This window comes from Diospyros lotus, chromosome 6 (genome assembly GCF_014633365.1).
Source record: "Diospyros lotus cultivar Yz01 chromosome 6, ASM1463336v1, whole genome shotgun sequence".
Taxonomy (NCBI): domain Eukaryota; kingdom Viridiplantae; phylum Streptophyta; class Magnoliopsida; order Ericales; family Ebenaceae; genus Diospyros; species Diospyros lotus.
In genome coordinates this window covers 41,656,917-41,680,770 of record NC_068343.1, presented here as the reverse complement: position 1 = coordinate 41,680,770, position 23,854 = coordinate 41,656,917, and the positions used below count along the sequence as shown (strand labels likewise).

The 23,854-nt window shown below is 36.4% G+C and overlaps 1 protein-coding gene and 1 long non-coding RNA gene across 2 annotated transcripts; both read left to right on the top strand.

Moving 5' to 3' along the window:
* The first annotated feature begins 1,306 nt into the window (after window positions 1-1,306).
* Window positions 1,307-4,222, top strand: LOC127804160 (uncharacterized). The gene is made up of 3 exons (XR_008023664.1): window positions 1,307-2,844; window positions 3,376-3,536; window positions 3,766-4,222. It is a non-coding gene; the product is annotated as an uncharacterized LOC127804160 (long non-coding RNA).
* A 7,536-nt stretch (window positions 4,223-11,758) lies between these two features.
* On the top strand, window positions 11,759-13,201 carry LOC127804532 (UPF0481 protein At3g47200-like). The gene has a single exon (XM_052341406.1). The coding sequence runs from the start codon at window positions 11,759-11,761 to the stop codon at window positions 13,199-13,201; it is 1,443 nt and encodes a 480-aa protein (XP_052197366.1).
* Window positions 13,202-23,854: the final 10,653 nt, after the last annotated feature.

Here is a 23,854-nt window from a genome sequence, read left to right as displayed (position 1 = left end):
TTGACATTTTTTGAGAGAAATTGCTTTCTAATTATCTGTAAATAAATAAAAAATTTCATAGAACAAAAACCAAGCGGAAATTGCTTTCTAAGAGTTTAGCCAAATTATGAGATGAGAAATCATTTTTTTTCTAGTTTTTGGCTATAATGATAAAGTGATAAATCTAGTCAAGTAATCTTGCTTTGTATTTTTGAAAGTATATAAGCACAAAATTCAAACTTTATAGTAGATTTTCAATTTTTGCTAAAATTTTCAGATTTTTAATGATTTGCGAAAGATCAAATGATTTTCTATTTTCTGAAGTCTAAGCAAATAATATAATTTTCCAAAAACTAATAACACGCAAATTATTTCTAATCAAGTTATAAATAGAGACCATGAGACCTCCCATGCCAGTCTTTGATCCCTTTCTTCCCTGTAAGCCAATCTTTGATATCTTTCTTCCTAAGCCAGTCTTTGATCCTTTTACTAGATCCAAGCCTATTTGTAACATCATAAAAGAAGTCCACGGGCAAGGAAAAAGCAAATAAACAAAATTCTGACGGACCAAGCTAAAAGACCCCTGAACGACAAATAAATAAGAATTCAGTTTTTCACCTGCCCCAAGGTACATACACCTGGCTCATGATAGAATATATAATTTATAAAAGTTGTGTTAAATGAGGGGCAAGCTGACCAAGGCCAAGACAAATATCGAGAGCAAGACTAACGCCTCGTTTCCTGTAGTTGAATTAATGAAATTATAGTTTTTAATTTATTAAATTATAATTTTTAAAATTTAAAATAAATTGTGAATTTATTTATTATAACTTCTTAAAAGTTGTAGTTAAACAGTTGTGGTGTTTGATATCATAAGTTGTAAAATAACTTATTTTTGTATAATTATTTATAATATCTTTAATAATTATAAAATGATAATTTAAAAATTAATTAGTATATATGTATAAGTTTCAAATGTTATAAAAAAATTAATTAGTATATAGAGAGAAAGGGAGATGACAAAAGAGAAGAAGAGATTTGAAAATAAAAATGACGGTGGAAAGAAAGACTCTTGATTACGTGGAAAGAAGAGTAATTTTTTGTTAAAAATAAGAATAAAATTATCAAAAAAAAATATAATTATTTAATCAGAAATTGTAGAAGCTAGAGTACCCAATTTTAAAAAAATTAACTTCTACCTCTTCTAAAAATTAGTAAAAATTATAAACTAAAATTTTAAAAGTTAAAACAAACAATATTTACCTACTTTTTTGAAACTAAAAATTAAAAATTATAATTTTTAAGTTGCAACAACAATCAGTAATACCGGGATTGCCAAAAAAAAGCGCAGTATCCATTCTCATTTCTCAGTCTCTGGTTCTGGGTCTTTCTTCGCTGCATCTTCTTGAATCTATTCAGGAGTTGCAGGTTGCTGGGATTTGCAGTCCTCAGTGGTGGTTCTTTCGCTGTTCGTAGCTGTGCGATCGCCCCGTCTCTTTGCAGCGGGGTTTTGTTTCGTTCTCATTTGAAGCGGTTCCTCGTCGCGGTATGGGGTTTCTTTTTGGGGTTCCGGTTGGGGTTTTCTGCTAGCTAAGGCTGGTTGCAGGTTGGCTCCTTTCTGCTTGAGGTTTTCCGATTGGGTCTTTCCATGGATTGGGGGTCTGACTGGTCAGTCTCGGTTGGGGGTCCTTTAATTGAGGCCGATCTGTGTGTTGGGAGTTCTGTTCGATGGTCGCTCGCTGGTAGGATAATTCTGATTGAGGTCCCGTTTGTTGACCGCGGAGTGTGTTCTCTGATGGTGTTTTCTACATTGCGAGATGGGTCTCCTTAATTGGGGTCCGTTTGGGGTCTTCTTTTAGCAAGGTTGTTCGCAGGTGTTATGTTTTCTCTGGGTGGCTCTCCCCTGCTACAAATCAATTGTTTTTTCTGCTCGAATTTGCTGCTGGTTCATGCGTGAGGTGGTGTTTGATGTGATCTAAAGCTGGACCTGGCATTTCCTGCTATGATCATTTTTTATCCTTACGCGTGATGGATCGGAAGCTGTTCGGTGTGAATTTTCAATAGGTTTTTGTGTGGAAGCAGGTTGGATTTTCTGTATTGGAGTCTGCTCGGTTGATTGATTTTCACGTCTCTTTCTGGGTTGCAGGACGCTCGCTTGAGTCCATGGTAACTTCTGTTTCGTGCAAGGTTTCCGACGGTGGACGAGTTGAGGCAGACTGGCTCCTCAGATTTAGTGCTCAGCACATAGGTTGTGTTCTCTGGTCCGGGGTTCTCTCGAAATGGGTCTGTTCGCGGAGAGGTGGATCCGATTGATCATTCCGGTTGGGGGGATCCTTGATTGGGTTCTGTCCGTGTGCTGGGGTTTCTGCTCGATCGCTGGTTGGGATCCTTGAATTGGGTTTCCGATTGAAGTGGGTTTTCTGATTGGGTTTTGATTCAGTTTCAGATTTGGTGGGTGGTGTCCAGATCTGGATCGTTCTGGTGCTCCAAGTCAACCAGCTGATCTCCTGCCAGCTTGAAGGTTTTCCTCGTGGATACTTTCGTGGTGGGTTTCCGATTGGTGGGGCCCAGTTGATCCTGGGTGTTCGTGGCTGATTTGCCCTGTTTTGAAAATTTAAATTTGAATTTTCGTTGCATTCTGCCTTGACGGATAAATTCTATCAGCAGTCTAATAAATTACTGTTTACAGTTGGATCAATTAAAATTTTATTTTTATTCTTTACGAGAATCATTCTTTATAGCCCATAAATTTTCAAATATGCCCTCATAGTCACAGCCACACCATTTCTCATATTTCTCAATCAAACCCTAATAATCGCTGGCCATTGTTTTGAGAGGAAGAAGAAATCTAGACTGCAAAATCAGGTACGTCTTCTCTTCATAGTTGTATTTTTTCAATAATCGCATATGGTAGAATCGCCATCGGCCGTGATGTCGCCGCCATCGGCCGTGATGTCGCCGCCATCACGGCTGACGAAGGCGGCGATGGTGGCTGCCATTGTCGCCGCCAAGGTGGGGGAGGGGGTTTTAGAAATCCCCACACCACGAGGTTCGGGGGTTCGCGGTTCAGGGGTCCGAACTCGGTCAAGTTTCTCAAAATCGAGTTGGAGAAACCCAAACGAATATTTATTTTTTATTTTTTTTAGTTTTGTACCTTTTAAATTTTTTAAAATATCATTGATTTCATATTATTCTCACATATTATTTTTCATATTCATTATATTTTTACACCTCATCTTTTTAATAAATTCAATTGTTGTTAATCTTATTATAAACAATTTTATTTGTCATCATGTATTTAGACATTTAATATAACATTCTTATATGAATTAAATTAATTTTGTAATAGATTATTATTATTTTAAAAATAACTTATATGCTACATTTATTTATAAGCATGGCATGTACTCGAGGGAGAGGAGTAAAGGGAGCTTGCCTATATTCATCTCATCAGCATCCGACAGCTTCCACAAGAAGGAGAAGGGTAGAGGGTCATGATGATCGTTTTGTAGATACATCTATCTCAAAGTCAGTGACGCACATTTCAGAGCAGTCAGGTATGGACTCATCACCTCCTAATGCTCCGAAGTAGCCATCTACTATTGCTCCAGACGATATTGCTGAATCATTTTTGGGAAACCTTGAAAATCTATCCATTTTAAAGAGTTTTAAAAATCATGTTGTTGTTAGCATATGGGCCAGAGAGGCAAGCAATTATGAAAATAATTTTATATTTAAATTAATTATTATAATTCTATTAATTATTTTATTATTTTTGTGTAACAGGAAAGAGGTGTATTGAGGTGCAATAGCCATGGACAAAGAATTCCTGATTGGCCATTGACAAATCAGCAACGTATTCATGATGTTATCGTAAGATCTCGATTGGCATCTTTGATATAATGCACGTATTGATTTGTGAATCCTACAGTCGTGTCAGTCTTTTCAGAGAGATGGCAGCCAGAGACTAACACATTTCATCTACTATTTGGTGAGATGACAGTCACGCTAGATGACGTTGCTACTATTCTGAAGATACCAGTTGCTGGCAGCCCTGTATCAGTCCCTCATTTGACAAATAATGAAGCTCAGAACTTACTATGTTGATTACTTGGGGTCTCGGTAGTAAAAACAATAGGCCAGATAGTGGAGACTCGGGGATCGTATGTAAAATTAGATTGACTGAGAATAACGTTTATGAACGTACCAAATTCAGCTCCGGATGAAGAGATCTACAATGTTAGTAAGGCGTCTTTGTTATTTTTATTTGGTTATACATTATTTGTGGATAAGAATGGTATCATGATTTCGGTTTCCTATCTTGCATTGTTGGAAGACTTAAGTGTATCTGGTACGTATGCATGGGGGACTGCTTGTTTGGCATATTTATATAGATAGTTGGGTATCGCAAGTAGAAGAGATGTCAAGAGAATCTGTGGATATTTAACATTACTTGAGATAATCATTTAAATTTTATTATTATGTGCATATATTTGACATATTTTCATATATCTTAATAATTATTTATATTAAATGTACACAGACTTGAATATACGAACATTTTTCATTGACTAAAAGTAAACATAACTTAGCATATACTGACGAGTTGCCTAGGGCTCATCGTTGGCTTTTTGTTTGTGAGTGCGATTCTTTGCAATCTTTACGACAGCAATTTGAAGACTTAATTGAATATCAGGTATTTTTTGTTCACACATAATATTTTGCAACTTAATATAGCTCGTCATTGAAATTCTAAAACACGTGTAGGTTATATGGACACCATATAAGAGGCATCGTGCACAACACCCACTACATGAGATTGCGTTCTTCTCCAGATGTCTTAAGTGTGGAGGCATGATTGAATCATATCTTCCGAAGAGGGTTCTGCTACAATTTGGGCATATGCAAAATATACCTCCACCTACATTATCCCATGATGAAACCAAGAGGGGTATAACTACGGCAACATATAAAGTAATTTATGATTTATCAATGATAGTTGGAATCGCTGAGATTTTCACTTATTGCCAGTACATCGACGGGGTGAACTCGACCGAGTGCCACGGGAGTGCAGTGAAAATTACTTGGTGTGGTATCATTATATTACGCATCGAGTCAAATAAAACCCTGCACATAGATCTGGATTTGACAGAGGTGATCAAAATAGAATGACCATTGTTGATGTGGTAAGATTAATTTTGTAATTGTAATTTTTTTAAATATATATTTTTAAATATATTATGTTTAATTTTTCATATTTAAAATAATTGTGTCTTGTAGCGCATCATGGCATCACTGTCTCCTCTTACGCATGTCATATCAGGTGGATCCACTCAGGATGTAAATGCGTGGAGACGAGCATGTCTTTAGGTATATAATATTTTAACTATTCCTATTGGGTCTTCTTTTATTGGGTCTCAGGCATATACAGTATCTCGCGAAGTGTCTTCTAGTGTGGTGCGAATATCGACAGTGGTTGCATCACCTCCAACACCAATTATAAATTCACCACTTACGAGTTCAAATCCACATCATTCAGCTCCAAGCCCCCTTTAAGAGACAAGAAAAATGATTGATAAAGATTAAATTTTTGTTGTAATTTGAGACTATTTGTATTTGGTGCAATGTCACTAGTTACCTTTTCAGGATATTATACTTTATATAGTTTAGTTTTCATGTGTTTGTTATTATTTATGTATTTTGTATTTGTTTTTATTTTTTTGTTAAAAATGAAAAACTAAATATTGTGATCCATAATGTTGTTTCTATAAATACTTTAAAATAAAAATGTAAAAATAACATATATATAAACATTATTTTTATTAACAAAATGATAGTCTTTTAAAAAAAAAAATAAGTAATAGATAGTTAGAAGTTACATTAATAAACTAAAATGATACAGTTGGCTGATTGATTGTTGTAAGTTAGGATAATGAAGAGGGTAGTTAGTCGATGAAATGGTAATAAAAATATAAATGCAGAAACCATTAAAAATAATTTTAGAAAAAGATAAAAAATAGTACTTTTAAAGTCTCAACTTCAAGTCTCAAAGCTACACTCAGTAGAGTCTTATTTATTTGATTGCTTCTAATGATGTTTGTATATATCGCCAAAATGTAAATGGTGCCAACCCTTTTCTGTTTGGATTTCATTTTCAAAGTTTTTTAAAAATTATTTTCATAACTCGAATAGCTAATCATGTTATCTTAAAAAGTAATTTTACCATTACTAGCAAAACTTATTTTAAATACTTATATGTGATGTAAGTGAAATTTTATTGCCCCAATATTATATTACCTTAAAAATTATGATTTTTAAGGTATTAAAGGTGCTGCCATATCTTAAAAAATAAATATCAAAAGTGCAACCATAAAACAAAATATTTGGTGATTTCAAGTAGAAGTCTAGCGAGACAAAAGATATGCTTGCATAAATGTTAAAATATATAATCACATTTGATATTTTGTCTAGTCAAACTATGAATCAGGTTACTAAATAAAACAAAATATATTTTTTTTTTCCAAAATTGAGACTCTTTTATACCAAACTCCTTTATATCATAAACTTTAATTATGGGTCAATTAAATCAAATACATCTTGTGTTAAATAAGTTTGTAAACAGAAGATCTACAAAACAAGATATTAGTGCAATATAATCAACAAAATAAAATGCAAAAATATACACAGTATAGGAAGGCTCAGATATGAGTAACAAATCACCACTTAAGTAACTCCAAAAATAAGACCACTAAACCCCAACGAAACCCAGTCCCGAATCGCCTAATCGTCTTCCTCTCTCGGCCAAAAACATGGCTAACATACATAATGGGCTGGGCTTCTCCATTTCTTGAGCAAATGGGCTTATGCTCATTTCTCATCTAAAGAGATAGTAAATGGCCTTATGGACTTCAAATTGGGTTGTTAATAAATGGTTATATGGGTTAATGTTTCAATCATGGGCTGAAGCCTATGAAAATTAAACTTGCCCGAAAAATCATCATCGCCTTGGGCCTTATTCGGAAACACAATCTAAGAATCATGTGTCAGATAAGTCAAAAACTTCCTGTGTAGCCACATCTTGACCAACTAGAGATAAAAATGCTTGAATTATGGATATGTATGGCGTTCCCAATCACGTGCATTATCACATCGAAATTTGTACCAATTCAGTGCGATAGGAGGAATTGGTGAGTTTGGTTTAAGGAATACCTGATAAATGACATATGCAACAAAAATTGTTGTTAAAACAAATGTATGAATAAATAACTATATAAACAAATAAATAAAAAAACAAGTAAGAATACCTGCACAAAATGACAGTCATTCACAAATCCTATAGTAATCATCCTATGTTGTACTGCTGGAGAAGGGATCGATCTAAGTGGAAGATATGTAAGACACTGGATCCGTGACAAATGCACCAATACGATATTGTATTTTGAAGCAATTAAATAGCCCATGTCAAGTAAAGTCATCCAATGCTCCCTTGGTACAATGTCATCAAAGCAATTTAATATATGTAGTAACTCATTCACACGCATGTCTTATCCATATAATTGCGTATACATCGCATGAAAAGATTGCAACTCTCTTATCACACTAAAATGAATATCTCTCCAACTGTGCTCACTCATACCAAGTAACCCTACTATCGTACGAAATCCACAATGTCCATCTGATTCTACATTAACAATACTATGCACGAACGATTGTATTTGTGGTGGGAAACAATCATCATACCCCTTAAGTCAGGTGGTTTTTCTCTTGGATATCCATGTTGTTAGGGATGTACTGTCTTGACTAGATTGAACTATTTCAAACAAGGATGGATCACGTTTGGTGGATGTATCAACCTAAATTTTCTTCTTTGATGCTAGCTTAACCTTCGTCCTAACTTTCATGGTTGGTGGTTGTAGTCAAGTCGTGTTTGGATTAACTATTTCTCTCAACTTTTGTTTTAATACTAGCTTCACTAGATTTGGTTTTGAATAAAACATTTTATATATACTCTCCATCTCTGGCTCAATCGTTAGCTGCGATGACACACCATCATAAGCTGACTGCACTACCTGCAACCTTGTTCAATGAGGATGCACAATTGATAAAGGAATTGGTCGTCCTTGTACCATGAACTCTGTAATTTCATGTGCACAAGATAAACCATATGTGCTTCTAGTCACACATCCACATGAAACTTTGTTTATCCCAATTCTATGAGCAAGTTGTGATTGTATTAGCATCATATTCAATGCATTTCTCGATATAACACCTCGCAATTCTCTAAAAATTGCTAGCTTGAAGTTATGTTGCACCAACGTTAAACTTTTTTCAAACAACTTCTTAATCTCTACATGTTGCAACTCAATAAGACTATTGATAATTGTTCATGATAACTCTAAGTCACCTTGAAAAGATTCAAAATGTCTCTTCAACTTTGCATGTGCACTCTCAGCCCTATTCGTAGTAACGTTGCCAAAATGTATTATTCTATTTATCCATGCTGCAACAAAGTTTTTCTTATAATCATTCAACCATGTCTTTCTCACATAATTAAGTGCGCCCTCATATGCATGGTACTCAAGTGTTAACTCATATAGACGACGTTCATACTCATCCTCAGTCGACGCAAAAACAACCAGGTTCCAACTTAACATAAATTTCTCTCATGTTTCATTTCTATCAAATAATTTCTTACATTTGGCGAGCACATTTTTTGATATATGCCACCTATACAACAAGGTACTCGTGGTTGGAAACATTTTCTGTATTGTATTCATCAATCTCAATTCTCTATCGGTTACAATTACTCTTGGATACGTATTATGAGTCATTAGACTCTTTAATTTCTCCATTGCCCATGTGTAATTATCCTCATATTCATGATCCATAAATGCGAAAGCAATAGAAAAAGTTAGCTCATTTGATGTCACACCAACGATCTCTAGCAGTGGATACTCATATCTATTAGTTTTGTATGTACAATCCATTATCAACACATGGGGAAATGTTTTAAATAACTTTATAGCCATCGGATCAGCCCAAAATAAGTCTGTGATACAATCTGATAATCTATCACTTTTATGCCACTCTACATAATTACAATCTTTCAATTTTTTCATCAACTGTTGTATTTGTGATCGATCACCTTTATCCATAACTCTATATCTTTCAATTTTTTCATCAACTATTATATTTGTGATCGACCACCTTTATCCATAATTCTATATCTTTGCCGTGCATTATATATAGTTTTGATGGTACTCACATTTTTTTCATCTTTTGCCTTTAACGTCATCAAAATATTTCTAGGCTTAACAAGATTGTTAGACATTATTATCATAATTTGTTTCTCTTTCTCTGTAAGTCGGCCAGCATATGAATGACCCTCAAGTTGAGCTGTTGGTAAATGGTTGTGCAATCTACATACAATCTTCAACATCTAGTGTTCATTTGACAATTTAACACCGAGTAACTCAAATGGACAACCACACTTTTTAGAACCTGTCGTCCTACGGTTTGTTTCTCCTATTGTCTCATCTCATCTTTTTGATGATTTATACTTTTCACTCTGTTCACAAGCAAGACGAATTCTAGGTTTTTTTTTTATACCCCCATATTCAGAACTCTTTATAACAATAATCATTCCATTTTCTTTTCTAACTGTCTTAACCCATTCAATAAGCGTTTCCCTATTACTGAAAATCTCATTACTAACAAAAGTTTAATTAGCATCAAACGATACGACATTCTCATTCTCAAAATTCTCTAAATTTTGATGATCAAATCCCTATTATCAAAACAAAAATAAGATACATAAATTAAAAATGAGTTGGGCTTTAAATAAAATATATAAATTAAAGAATTTTGAGAATTTATATAAACAGAAGAAAAAATATAAATTTAAAAACAATGTGGACATATATGTCCCGCATTGCAATCGGGTTGGGTCACCCAATTTGGGGAATCGTTTCAAATAAAATAAAGTGAAAAATGGGAGTGAAGTTAGATAGGATGGAGAGATAAGTTTCAAATTGGAGTGATTAATAATAATAATAATAATAATAATAATAATAATAATGGTATTATTATTATGAAGACCATTTTCCTGCGTTTTGTTTAATGTCAATCATGAATTTTAGCCCATCAATAATTTATTTTTTATGATTGTAGTTTATGTAAAGTGCCTCATTTTTGTAAATAATTTGAGCTCTTATGCATGATATATTCTCTATCAATGAATTGTATCATTATGACAAGTCATACTATTACTGTTACAAATAAAATGATACTCAAAAGATGATAACTTACCAAAAATGTTTAAAAAGATAAAAAAGTATTTTTCTTCCTCATCCCTCAACGATTGTTTTTTCTAAGTTAGTTTAAAAATATCTTTAGTTTTGTCTTTAGTTTTGTAACATTTTATTGCGTCAATATCTTAGTGTGTTAATAATAGCACAATCTAACAAAAAGGTCTTTTTATATATAGTTATTTGTTTGATTTTGAAAATTTTAAAGCTTTTAAAAAATAAAATCTTTTCAACTTCAATTTTATAATTAATTAAAGATGTTGTAACATTTTATATTTTAAAAAGTGATAATATTTATTTTCTAACACCAGGTGAAAAATCATAGGTAAAGTAGCAGCAGATGCAAAGAAAAATAATTAAAAATTATGATTAAGTTAGTTTAAATGTGAGAATGAGTTTAAGATTTAAGTTATCCTTAAAACACCACCATATTTATCATTTGTTTGTCTATAAACAATATGTAAATGTAAAGCACAAGCACAATCACAATCACATGCACAATCAATTGAAGTAGAACAAGTTGGAGCAACCCAGGAACCCGAGTTTCAGCAGGTCGGGAAGTTGGGAGCAAGTTGGAGCAACCCAAGAACCCGAGTTTCAGTAGGTCGGGAAGTTGGGAACAAGTTGGAGGAACCCAGGAACCCGAGTTTCAATAGGTCGGGAACTCAGTTCCCGACCGATGCGAGTGAGGAACCCAAGGCTGTAACGAGTCGGGAACCCGAGGGTTTCCCGACTGCAGTGGTCGGGGAACCTTCAGGTTCCCGACGGCTAACAGTCGGGGAACCTGGGTTCCTGACTGGAAATTTTCAGGGAACCCAAGCTTCCCTAATGCATTCCAGTCGGGAATACCCAGGTTCCCCGACTATAAAAGCGGTTTTTACTCCAATTCTCTGATGATTCTCAGCATTTTCTAGTTATTTCTAGTTAACAGCAATCTAAAATTACAACTAAATTGAGTTTTTAGAATATTAATGTGTTGCTGTTGCAGTTCATTGTAGTCCACAAGATGTTGCTTGTGCACGACCTACTGCTCATCATCTTCTCCATAAAACTTTTCACATCTCATTAAATTTTGGACATAATCATCCATTATATGTAAAGAAAAGTAAAAAAACAGAATGAAAATTAACAAAAGCAAGAAGATAATCACTCTAAGTGATCGTTCACAAATTTTAGTGAAAGTGATAGGAGATTGAGTTGCGAAGAGTAAATAAGAAGAAAAAGTGGTTGGGAGAAAATAGTTAGGTAAGGGTAATAAAGACTTTTTAATGGAGAATAATTGAGGAAATATAAATACGGGATGTAAAGAGTAATTATCTGGGATGCGGATAGAATTTCCCAGTGCTTTATCTTGTCTGAAAGTTGACCGAGTAAGAGCACAAAACTAATTGACCACTAAACGTTCTCATTGGCTCAGTTCCTTTTCTTCCCCAGGGAGTCTTGGAAACCCACCTACCCCTCTGCATTGAAGAATGATGCTTGAGGAAGAAGGAGTTCACCCTTTGGAAAAATACGACTGGTTCAAACACAGATATGACGTATTTGAAGAGTCGAAACAAAGATTGGTGAAAGATGATAAAGTTTCGAGGCCTAAGATACAACGGCTTCCCGGTTACATGGGGGGACGCGCGGAGTTCAAAACATTCTACTTGCCCAAGCTGATTGAAATTGGTCCAATCCTTCATCTTCAAAGTAACGCAGGTCTAGGAGACGCACAAAAGCTTATGTGGACATCAATGTTTCTTGAAGATACCAAGAAAGACGCTCGTGATTTATGCAAAAAGATGTTTGATCATTTGGAAGAACTAATGCCGCTATTCTCGCCAGGCTGCTGGAGATACAGACAGGAAGAACTAACGACGCTACTTTCACCATTCGGGATAGCCAAAGATGATATCGATCTCGCTAATGGAGACTTCAAAGATATCAAGTCGTGGATTTTGTTTGTGGATGGATGTTCGGTACTCCAAGTGTTGGAGAAATCTAACCATTCTGATTCTGATCCAGAACAAGTGTTGCGGGTTAGCGTTGACCAGCTGGTACGGGTACACCAGGATCTGCTCCTCTTGGAGAACCAAATTCCCTTCCAAGTGCTCAAGCTCTTAAGCAAGGACGAAGCCAAACTGAAGAAATGCATGGAAAATTTCCTTCAAATTCACCGTAATACGCTGCCATCGAGACCAGGAAAGCAGGAGACTACAAGCACGGGTGGGGAAGTGTCGCGCTCGCGATCGCAAGAGCACAAGGTAACAGTCCAAGACGAAGACGACCCAGTTCATCTTCTCGACCATCTCCGCAGGGCCATCCTGGGAAATAGTGGTGATTGTGACCAAGGCCACAAGGATGACGAGAGTAACAAGAACCAGCCAAAATCCCTGCAGCTAAGAAAATATAGGATTGGGAGCATACGAGAGCTCAAGGCAGAAGGGATTCGAGTGAAGAAACATCCAAACAACACGTTTTTCCACCCAAACTTCGTTGCTGGACAACTACAACTTCCTGAGCTCACAGTGGATGGCTCAACAGGATTCATTTTTCTGAACCTGATAGCATACGAGATGTGTCTAGACTTTCGCAACAACATGGAGATCAGCTCATACGTAGTGTTCCTCAGCTCTCTTATTGAGCAGCTGGAGGACATGAAGGAGCTCAGGTCTGCTGGCGTACTCCGCAACGAGCTTGCCAGCGATAAAGAAGTGGCTGATCTGTTTAATAAGATGGACGTTGTGTTGGTGCCCCCGACGCAGAGATATGCCAACATTATAGGCCAAATTGAAGACTATATTAAATCCAAGCAGGGCAGGATCAAAATCTTGCGTTGGATGGACGACGCCTATAATACGTACTTCAGCTCGCCATGGACCATCATTGCCTTGCTGGCTGCAGCGTTGGGTCTTACTCTTACGTTTATCTAGACCTGGTTAGCCATTCACCCTAGAGGTTCGTAACAACAGTTTTATTATGAAGATGTGGATTTTATGTTTTAATTGAGTCTTGCATATGCTTAATGTGGAATAAAAAGCCAGTTTTATGAGAGTTGATTACACCAACAATTACTCAATTTTGTATCTTGTTACTATTTGGTCATTGAACTTTGAAATATTACCTGTTAGTTATTGATATTTTAAAACTCTTATTGGTTAATCACTGAACTTTAAAATGTTACCTATTAATCATTAATATTTCAAAATCGTTTCTCAATTGTCACTCATTAGTCATTAATATTTCAAAATGTTACTTATGGTTGGAGTTTGATATGGTTGACGCACTAGGGAATTGCATTTTTTTTCTTCTGGCAAGAGTTGCTTGATAGGTTAGTTCGTTGTGAGATCATACCCATCTTTAGCTGGAATAATATCAGTGGCTCATTGGATTGCTGAAATGGATGATAATACTGTTTGTCACTGCATTGCTTAATGATGCTGAGGAGAAACAGCTTCTTGATCCCTTGGTAAAATATTGGTTGACAAGTGTAAATATCAAAGGCTTCTTCTGCTCTGCTATATGATCATTCAATAACAAAGAAGCAGAACAAATCTGTAACCAGGCTTCTTCTTCTGCATTGCTTAATGATGATTTGCTTGAAACTGATCAAATTTTGGCATGTGGATTCCTAGTGGGAAAGAATCTGCATTTTGTACTTTAAACCCAATTTCCCTTTTGGTGTTCTGTCCCTCGTTCGCAGGATATCACCTCACCATCTTCCTTTGTTGGGAGTTGTATTTGATTTTGAAGCCAGTGAGAAGATGGTGGGAGCAATGTCTATGGTAGAACCAGGTAGATTGTCGCTATGCTCTCAACTGTACTGTTGCCCTTATTGCTCTCTGCCCATCCTTGATTGTTTGTTAGTCTTTTTGTATGGTAAGAAACCAGGAATGAAACCTATCCCATTAAGGTTTAGCCATCTAAACCAGTTTATGTGGATTCATATTATCTCCTAGATTTAAACAATGAAAGGAACTTGCTTACCCATATAAACCAGATTTCTCAAATTATGGGTTACTTTGTGATTATCCATAAACTAAGAACATTATATTTCTATTTGGTTTTCTAGTTCTCTCTCTCGCTGTCCAAAAATAATTAAACAATAAATCCTTAGATGAGTGGTTTGGCTACATTATTTATCAATATAAAAAAGATGTGTCTTTTTCTGTTTTATTCTATTTCCATTTTCAACTAGTTAGGATCATTTGAGTTGAGGGACATGATCATTTGTTTGTCTTAAGAACACATCAGTAAAGCATAACAATTTAACTGGCAATAGAGAACATCATAATTTAAATTGGACTAGTAATTGCCCAAGTACAAAATTATAAGTCAACAGCAATTTCAACAAGCGCAATGTATTATGAGATCACATTGTCTAGGGTAATACATTAATGATAACCCATCACTGGTCAGCAGACATTGTTAAATGCAACAAAAACACAAATAAAACCACTAGTACAGGCTCATTCTTGCTACTCCAGCTATCCTCCAATTCCCATATAATTAACCTCATTACTCACAAGTAGATACAGATATATTCTTTCCTCACTTCAGTGGGCAACTATTCGTCCTTCTTGATACTCTTTCCAACTCATGTTAGAAACAAGATGCAAGCTCTGCTGTACTGTCTCCAACACTCACAAAGATTCCCCAACCTCTCCATAGCCTTAACCAGTCGTTCAATGACAACTTTTTCTGCCCTTCTGACTCTTCTTTAACTTTTTCTCCTAAACTTTTCAATCAAACAAAAGCACAGATCATCACCATGGCAATCATAGAAGTATTTCAATATTTGAAGATACATATCCAAGCATGCAACGACTCTCTTCTTCCTCGAATTTGGTAACCGAACCATACTCTTAACTATAGAAACTAAAATACCTATAAAATGAGTAGCACTTAAAAAATTACATGGGAAAAAACAAAAAACATTGCATATAAAGTGCATGAACGTTTTAAAAAAACAATGATGCACAAAGCTTTTTAATTTAGAAAGTAGGAACATGTACCAAATCAACTTCCAATTTCGAAAGCATGTCAAATACCCAAATGAACACCGCAAAACAGTGCACATCAGCGCATGCAAGAACAGCTTCCAACAGACCAACATATTTCCAAATGGCCTTGATTTTTGCAAGTCATTTTTCTTTACATCACTTCAATGCCTATGAAGGGATTGGTGACAATTCCTACATATGATCTTGCACAAGAACAAACCCTTGTGATGTAAAATAGAAACCAGCTAGCATTACGGTACATTTGGAAATCAACATAAAAAGTAAATAAATAAATAGTGCAAAGTGCTGAAGAACAGGTCCCAGCAGAAGCAAAAGCAATATATCACAATTAAACTGTGGAAACGCGAGCAGAGTCTAGTCCAAGCACAGTAATTCGTCCAAACCAGGATTCTGTTCCAGCTTAATCCACACTCAAAAGGGATAGGGAACATGGGGTTGAGCTTGAGCATTGTGGGGGTCCATTCACAATTCATTCCCTCATTATATTTGCTGAAACCATTCCCAGTTTCCATTCTATGTACCAAACGCGGCCACTTGGGAATGGGATTGCTAATGCTGGTAATCCTTCAAAAGAGGGGGCCAAGGCCCAAGAAAAAGAAAAACTAACTAGAAGAGGAGCACAAACGGGGTACAGTGTTGCGATCCAGAAATATCAACTCCATAAATTGGTACCAATCTACTAGCAGATTACATGTGAAAATAGCAGTAACAAAGAAGAAAGAAGGAAAGCTATCAAATAAGCCCTTTTCGAGCAAGGGACCACCTCCACAAAATGCCCTCATTCACACAGTTCATTTTCTCCCACTTCTATTGCCTCAATCCCCTTTTTATAGCAATTGTTCACAATCGAAAATCTGCCAACAAATCCTCCTAAACTAATTGACAGCTCACCCCTGCCAGCCAAAATTTTCTTTATTTATCAAAATATTACATTTAGGGTCGAGGATTTTAGGATTTTTTCTATATTACTACTACTACAATTTTTTTGAGACAAATTAAAATTAAAATTCAAAAATTGGCAGAAATTAAAAATTCAAATTCAAATTTTGGCGAGATTTTAAAATTTAAATTCAAAATTTGACGGGAATTTAAAATTGAAATTCAGTGGCACTGCATCATGATGCAAGCCGTTGATGATGTTATATGACATACTTAGGAGAGACGCTGTGGTTGAAAAAGATAACAAAGGCATCGTGACGCGTGCTATTAATGATGTGGCACTACACCGTAATACATGCCATTAATGACATCATATGACATACATGGGGGACGTTGTGATTGAAAATGTTGATAAAGACACCGTGACGTATGTCATTGATGATGTAAGACTACACCGTGATGCTACCACTGATGACATGGCACTGTAGGAGTAGGATGATATACTTGGGAGAGACGTTGTAGGAGTATGCTAATACTTCAAATTCTGGACTTTTAGGGAAAACTCCTTTTAATATGAAAAAAATGTTATTTTATCCGAATTAATTGACGCACTGACTAAAGACATTAAAAGATAAAAATATTCTCACCTTGAAACTACTGCCTTACCTTAAATACACCGAACACGTGTCCAAATAAAGGTCGGGTAAACTTAAGTCCACCCGAACTGAATGGTATGTTGAAGTCCACCCGTCCAACAAGAGATAGGTTGTTGGGCAGATGAAGTTCACCCGTTATTGGCGAACTTCATTTTAATTGTTTTTTATATTATATGTAACTTCGCGTCTTTCGGGCGCGTTATAAATTGGGACAATTCTGGGACAATAATTTTTTTTCTTTCAAACTAATGTTAAACCACATCATTCTTCAAATCCGTCTTAGAATTCCTATTCATTTTTCTCGAAAGAGAATCATCATCAAATGCAGAAACAAGGATCGAACCTGATATCTTAACATTAATTGAAATTCTTACATTATCGCTCCTCAACATAACTTAATACAAAACATAAGTTCTCAACTAATATTAACTATAAATAAGGTTATACATCAGCATTCTTCAAAACATTCAGAATTCAAAGTAACAGAACTTAAATACACGGGTTACATTTCATTCCTCGTGCACTCTGCTAAGTGTCATTTCATACCTAATTCATCCTCGTATCTGCTACAATCTCTATCTTGAACATTTGAATATTCTAGGGGCAAAGCCCAAGTTAGATGATGAATCATCTATGTAAGGGTACAGAAAACATATTTCGTGCATGAATGCAATGTCTTACTTATCGTAAGGGTCAATTGCACCCTTCATACTACTCACCATTTTTGCGGCCATCTCTTTCGAAGCCGGGGTGTATGGGGGCACCCTTGGTAAAGCAGCAGTGCCAGTTCGTACTCTTTACGATCACAATGCCCGTGATCAATGATATCAATGTGTACATATGCATTTCATAGCATGTCATATATGCAGTCTACGTGATTGATGCATATCAGAGCATGTCAATATGATGAAAGCATCCCCGAGAATTGGGGTTTGAAACATAAATCACCTACAACCAACTATTTTTCATAAAACTAAATTCAATTAAGAAGTACCACTTTCTTTCTCAAACTTATCGGGCTATCTCGATATCAGTATCTTGTCTCAAAATTCGTGCATCACCTCGATTTTCGGGCCAACCTCAAAATTTGCACAAGTCACTTCAATTTTAATCCTCAAAGCATCCTAATCACCATAATTATTTAAATAAATATTAAAACCTATTTTTCTATAATTCCTTGCATTTTCTTTATTTTTCTCTCTATTTCTTCATATTTCCTCAATAAATCCAAACTAAATATTTCTCAAATATTTTACTATGACAATTCATAAAATAATATTCCTAAAATTTCTAAAATTTTCTAGAGAATTTTTCTTACCTTAGCTTAGCCTTTCAGGCTTTTTTGGTATGCGTGTCATATCCTTGAAACGCATGCCCGAGCCATTTTTCTGGCCAAAATCTCCGAAATAACCATAAAACTTCATTTCCTATTTTTCAAAATTTTTTCCACATTTTTTTTTCATTTTTCCTTTCTTTTTCTTTTTATTTCTTCTTCTTCTCTTCTCCTCCTCCTTCTTCCTCCACTACAACCGCCTGCAACTCCTACGCGCATAGCACACACCAATCGCCGCCACCACGAGCCATTTCCAACGCTACCATGCCTCCGCCGCCAGCCTCCCTGGCCTCCTGCGAACCATCGCCAAGCTGCACCACGCCCACGGCCGCCCATGGCGGCCTCCCTTGCCTCGCGTTCGGTCACGAGGTCGCGCCTATGGCTGCCATGGCCACGGCTTTGCCACTTTTGGCCGTTTCTCGGGCCTCCGCTTGCCGCCACCGACCTTGCCGGCCATTGCCATGGCCGCCTGCAACCTTGGGAGCTTACGACTATGGTCGCTTGTTGTTACTGTGGTGGTTTGCTCCGGTTGCTTCCAACTATCCTTGCGGCGCCTTTGGCCTCCAGCATTGCCTCTTATCTTTCCCTTGATCTCCTTGCTGCTCTCAACTATAGCTTTCATCGCATTTTGCTTCCTCAAACTCTTCCTCTATTTATAGACTCCACCATGGCCTCACGCCTGCCTCGACCATTACCTATTGCGTGCATAATCTCCCATAAATCTTTCAGGAAGCGACCATCAAGTTATAGGGCATGGCTGAAGCTTGCAGGGCATGGACACTCACGCACACAGCACGCAACTTATGTATATATATAACTATAAATTGCACCATTAATTAAGAGAAATTATACATTTGAATTCCAATTTCCCCTTTAATTCCAGTTAATTAATTCCCTTATTGCAACTATGCCCTTAGACATCGAATTAATTTGCATTCCAATACTGAAAACACAAAATTAATAACTTCAAAATTATTCGATAATGACGATTTTGGCCCAGTGTCCTTACTGGGCTATCGTTTTATCCTGAAACCACTGAAGGGTTGTTTATTGCGAAAACCTGTAGCCCCCTCAGGCTTCCATTGACTTCCCGGAAGTCCCCTACGACAATTCGATTTTGTAGCCTAAATAGTAACTGCATTTTAGTTGTACTGAAAATTATTCCCGATTCGATTTCTTTCGATACCATAAATCTTATCTCGGAACGCTCATCAAGACCATATCATTTTGTTTAGACAATTTCACTCCGAGGCATTCCCTACAGTCGATTCGGTACTTATAACTACTATCAATCCTATTTTTCGGTATTCAAACTTTGCTTAAATTACATGGCAACCTTATGCCGAAACGGGGTCTTACATTCTAATTTTAATGTAATTTAATTTTTATATTATAATTTTAATTATTTTTTTATTTTAATTTTAATAGCAATGTGCTAGCGGATTTCATCTTACATGAAGTCTACTAAACTTTGGCCGAGCGGGCTTCATTCCGTTCTGTCATTTCGTGTATCAACCATTCCGGCATTATAGCACGACTCTTTGATATGATACCTAAAAAAAATAAAAAAATAAAAAAGTGAAGCTAAGTGGTAATTTTGGGATGAATCTTACCTTCGCAAGAATTGTAAAGACTTATTAGTTAGGAGATTTGTACCCAACAAAGAACGTAAATCAATTCTAGCTCATTGCCATTAATGAGAAGTTGAATGACAATATAGTGTAATCTAAAATAATAATCACAGTGCTCCAATAAGGTTTTCACTTGGCCTTCTCTTTTTAAAGAGGCATATAATTTTTCTCATGCATGTGATAGATGCCCAAGAACTGTAACATTGGTAAGAGGCATGGGATGCATTTAAATAATACACTAAAAATTGAATTATTTGACATTTGGAGCTTGACTATATGGGACCTGTCCTAAACCGCTTTTCAATCAATATATTTTAGCCATTGATTATGTGGCCAAGTGGATTGGGGCAATTGATGTTTCCACTAATGAATCTAAAGTATAGGTGTAACAAATGTGATAAATTTAGAATTATGAGTTAAAAATAATAGAATGGTAATACAAATTTTTACTTAGAAGTTATAAAAATTTCATGTACCATTTTTATCTAGCACTCTACATCCACGATTCTACAACTGACATTCTCATCTACCATTCCCGAGTTCATTTTTGTGCGCCCTATTTAACGAAAGGTTACATAACCCTCCGTCAACTTAAACGACGAATAACGCGGCCGCTTCTAACTTTTTTGAACAACTTAAACAACCCCAATTTCGGACAACTGGCTACAACCCCTGTTTATTATTATTTAATTAATTATTTTGCAGACCCCAAGTAGCCCGCCATTTCTTCTTCCTCCCAAAGCATCACAAAACTTAATGTGAAAAGAATTTCAAAATTCCGATCGAACTCAAACGCCATTTGCCACCGACTGCCGCGACCTTGAACCGAACTTGAACCCAAGTGCGATCGGACCTAAGGCGATTGCCCGACCTTTCGACTGCTTCGACATTCCTCGTGCCGACCACCGATCGATCGACGCCGCAGTCCAACGTTGTGACCGATAGCTGCGACCTTGCAAACGACCCACAACGCCCACCGCTGGGATGCTAACCACCGCCGTGACGCACGCCGCCTTGCAACCGGCTACTCGAGCCAACCAGGTAACATCGACCATCTCCTCTTCTTCATTTTGTGAGTTTTTATTTCAGATTTTCCATTTGCATATGTAGTGTCGTCGTCGACGACCCACTGATTGAATGAATACCCTGCTGCCGATTGAATGAAAAACCATTGTTGCCTCGTATTCCCATCGGATTTAAGGCTAACTATCGGATTGTAAGCATTACGTGCATATTTGGTCCCATCGGACCAAATGAGCATGTTTGGTCCGATTGGACCTGTAGCGGGCCAAACATGCACATTTGGTCCGATGAGACCAAATATACATGCTATTATTGGGCAACTGGGGGACGATGATCCTAACTCTCTTGAGAGCTACACTGAGTACATCAGCTGTGAAGATGAAATTGCGTAAGTATAGAAAGCCAGTATATTTTCTACTTACATAAGTAATACATTTTAACACTTCAAATATTTATTGATTATTGTAGGCTAGTGACCGGGCATTATCTCCATCTATTGCCATTTCACCTCCGTCGTATACTAGACGAGAGGGAGTGGTTGGACGGGGATCACATTAACAGCTACTCGTGTTGCCTCCGACAGAAAAGAGCTAGTTAGACTCGTCGTTTATATGACACAAACATCTCCGTTTTGTCAGGCTTGCTTTTTGTGAGTGATGATTACAAAAACTATTACTCATCTTTTGTTGCATTTCTATTTTTGTCCATGATCAATGTAAAACATTTGTCTTCCAGGGGTATATGCAACTCAAATGGACTAAAAAGTACGATCGAGCCAAGAAGATTCCCGCGCCTGCTAAGGCGGATATCCCAGATGATTGGCATGGTTTTTTTGCGGGGAAAATTGACGATGATATCCCTTGGTGGACGGTTCCCTATGTAAGTGTTTTTTCATTTTGTTAATAGATTTAGTCTCGTGTAGATAACATAACATAATATATTATATGCAGGTCTTGCTCCCGTGTTCTTTAGCTAATAAGCATTGGGTCCTTGCCAAAATATGCTTCAAGGATAGGAAAGTTATTATATATGACCTGGCTGGTTGGTCGGACGAGAGCAGGCAGGCAAGGACCGATGCCATGAAGCCTTTACTTTGCTTCCTACCCATTCTACTACATCAGAGTACATATTATGATCATACCTCTGTCCCTCCGCGTTCATACAAAGAATGGGAGGCAGAAAGTTTGGATCCCAAGGTTGTGCCTCTGCCTCAGCAACCGAACGGGTACATCATTTGTTTAATTTAAATTGTATATAGTCAATTTAAAATATTCATATGTTGTTAATTAACATTGTGACATTTAATTTTGATTTCAATAGGAGCAGTTGCGGTTGCTACATAATAAAATACATCGAGGGCATCTTGAGCCATGTAGATCATCAGTGGGTGTCCGACCAGACACAGGAGGATGTTCGTGCCCTTCGGAAGGAAATAACGAAGTATTTGTATAGAAATAGCACTCCTCTTGATAGTTGACTACACAAACAGGAGGTAAATAACGTTTTTGCCATTTGAGTGCTAGGCGTTGATTTGTCTTTATTATGATAGGGAAAGTAGCAACATAGGAGGTACCAATACTTTTAAGTTGTCAACAAATTGCTCATTGTTTCAACCAAATGATTTTTAACATTAGAGCTAGAAAGAAAGTTTCCGGGCCTACTCCAAGGAACTGATCTCCATGACTATTCAGCAGAGGTTAGTGGTAATTGTTGAGCTCTCCACCTTTTCCCTAAAATGAAGCGCTTTCCTTGATGTTTGTTTATCAACGGATTATTATTTCATCCCGAATCCTTACAGGCCAATTGTTGCAGTTTTTCTCTTTCATAAATAGCAAATTACTTTGGCTGTTCCTAGTAAAATAGTCTTGATTTTGATTTTGATTTTGTTTTCTCCTTTTTGTGGCATATTTCTAGATCTTTCATATAACAAGCACATGATGACCTGACCTATGTTACTTAGATGCACATTTTATTATTAAGATGATGTACCATAACATGCGATCTACTAATCCTATAAGAGAGACACCAGCCATTGGAATTTATCTGCTCGTTTAGTTACATTTTTTATAATATATTCATTTCAGGTATTTGCATCAGTTGATGCTCTAATTGATATTACTGGTGGACAAATCAACAACATACAAATAATATGTCTCTTGCAGCATTTGAATCTTTATTTATGGGAAACCCATTGGAAGTGGATTGCTTGTAAAAATGTTTAATCTGGCTCATATAGGTACTTACCAAACTGCTTTATTCCATGGCATCTTAATGTTTCTGTTTATTGTATGAAGAAGCAATTATACTTCTGCCTGCAGCTGCAGCCGAAGAGTATATCATCAGCCGCTCAAAGATTGATGTTAAGGAGGTTAAAGAAAATGATCCAGGTTTTGCTCTTGTACTAGAAGTAAACAATGATAAGTCCCCTAATTTCCCTGAATTGTCATACAAAGCAGTCCCTGTAAATAACTTAGAAGTGGGCTCATATATTTTTAAAAAGATGGCGAGGTATGTGCTTGCAGTTTCTTTGCTTTTTTTTTTTTAACTTTCCATACTCTCGTTATTATGTGGTCGTATGTTTATAACAAAAAACCGAATGTCCTTGAGCAATATCGGAAAAGAGATGAACACATGTTTACTCTTTATTATTTAGTTAGTACAACCTTAGGTATGAGCTAAGGGGCCACATGTTTTCTTGAACAGACAATTGGTTTCATCATTGGAATTGGAACAATTCCGCTGGTTATAAGAAGTTGGTCCGATCGGATCTACTGCTCCATTTCGTGTGGTCCAAGACTCTGGCGCCTTGATATGGTATGTCATCTATACCTGAATAATCATCTGTTACTCTTGTGCTTTTTTATATTTAGTGATTAACATATCCATCTTGCTCAAATCCATAAGTATGGTGATGAAATGGAAATATTAATATCTCTTGCTTAAGGCTGATCCTGTGCAATCAGAAGGTTACACGAGTTTTGAGTGGTCTCTTGCCCCTCCAACTATTGCAAAGCAGGGAGAAACATTCATATTTTGTCGT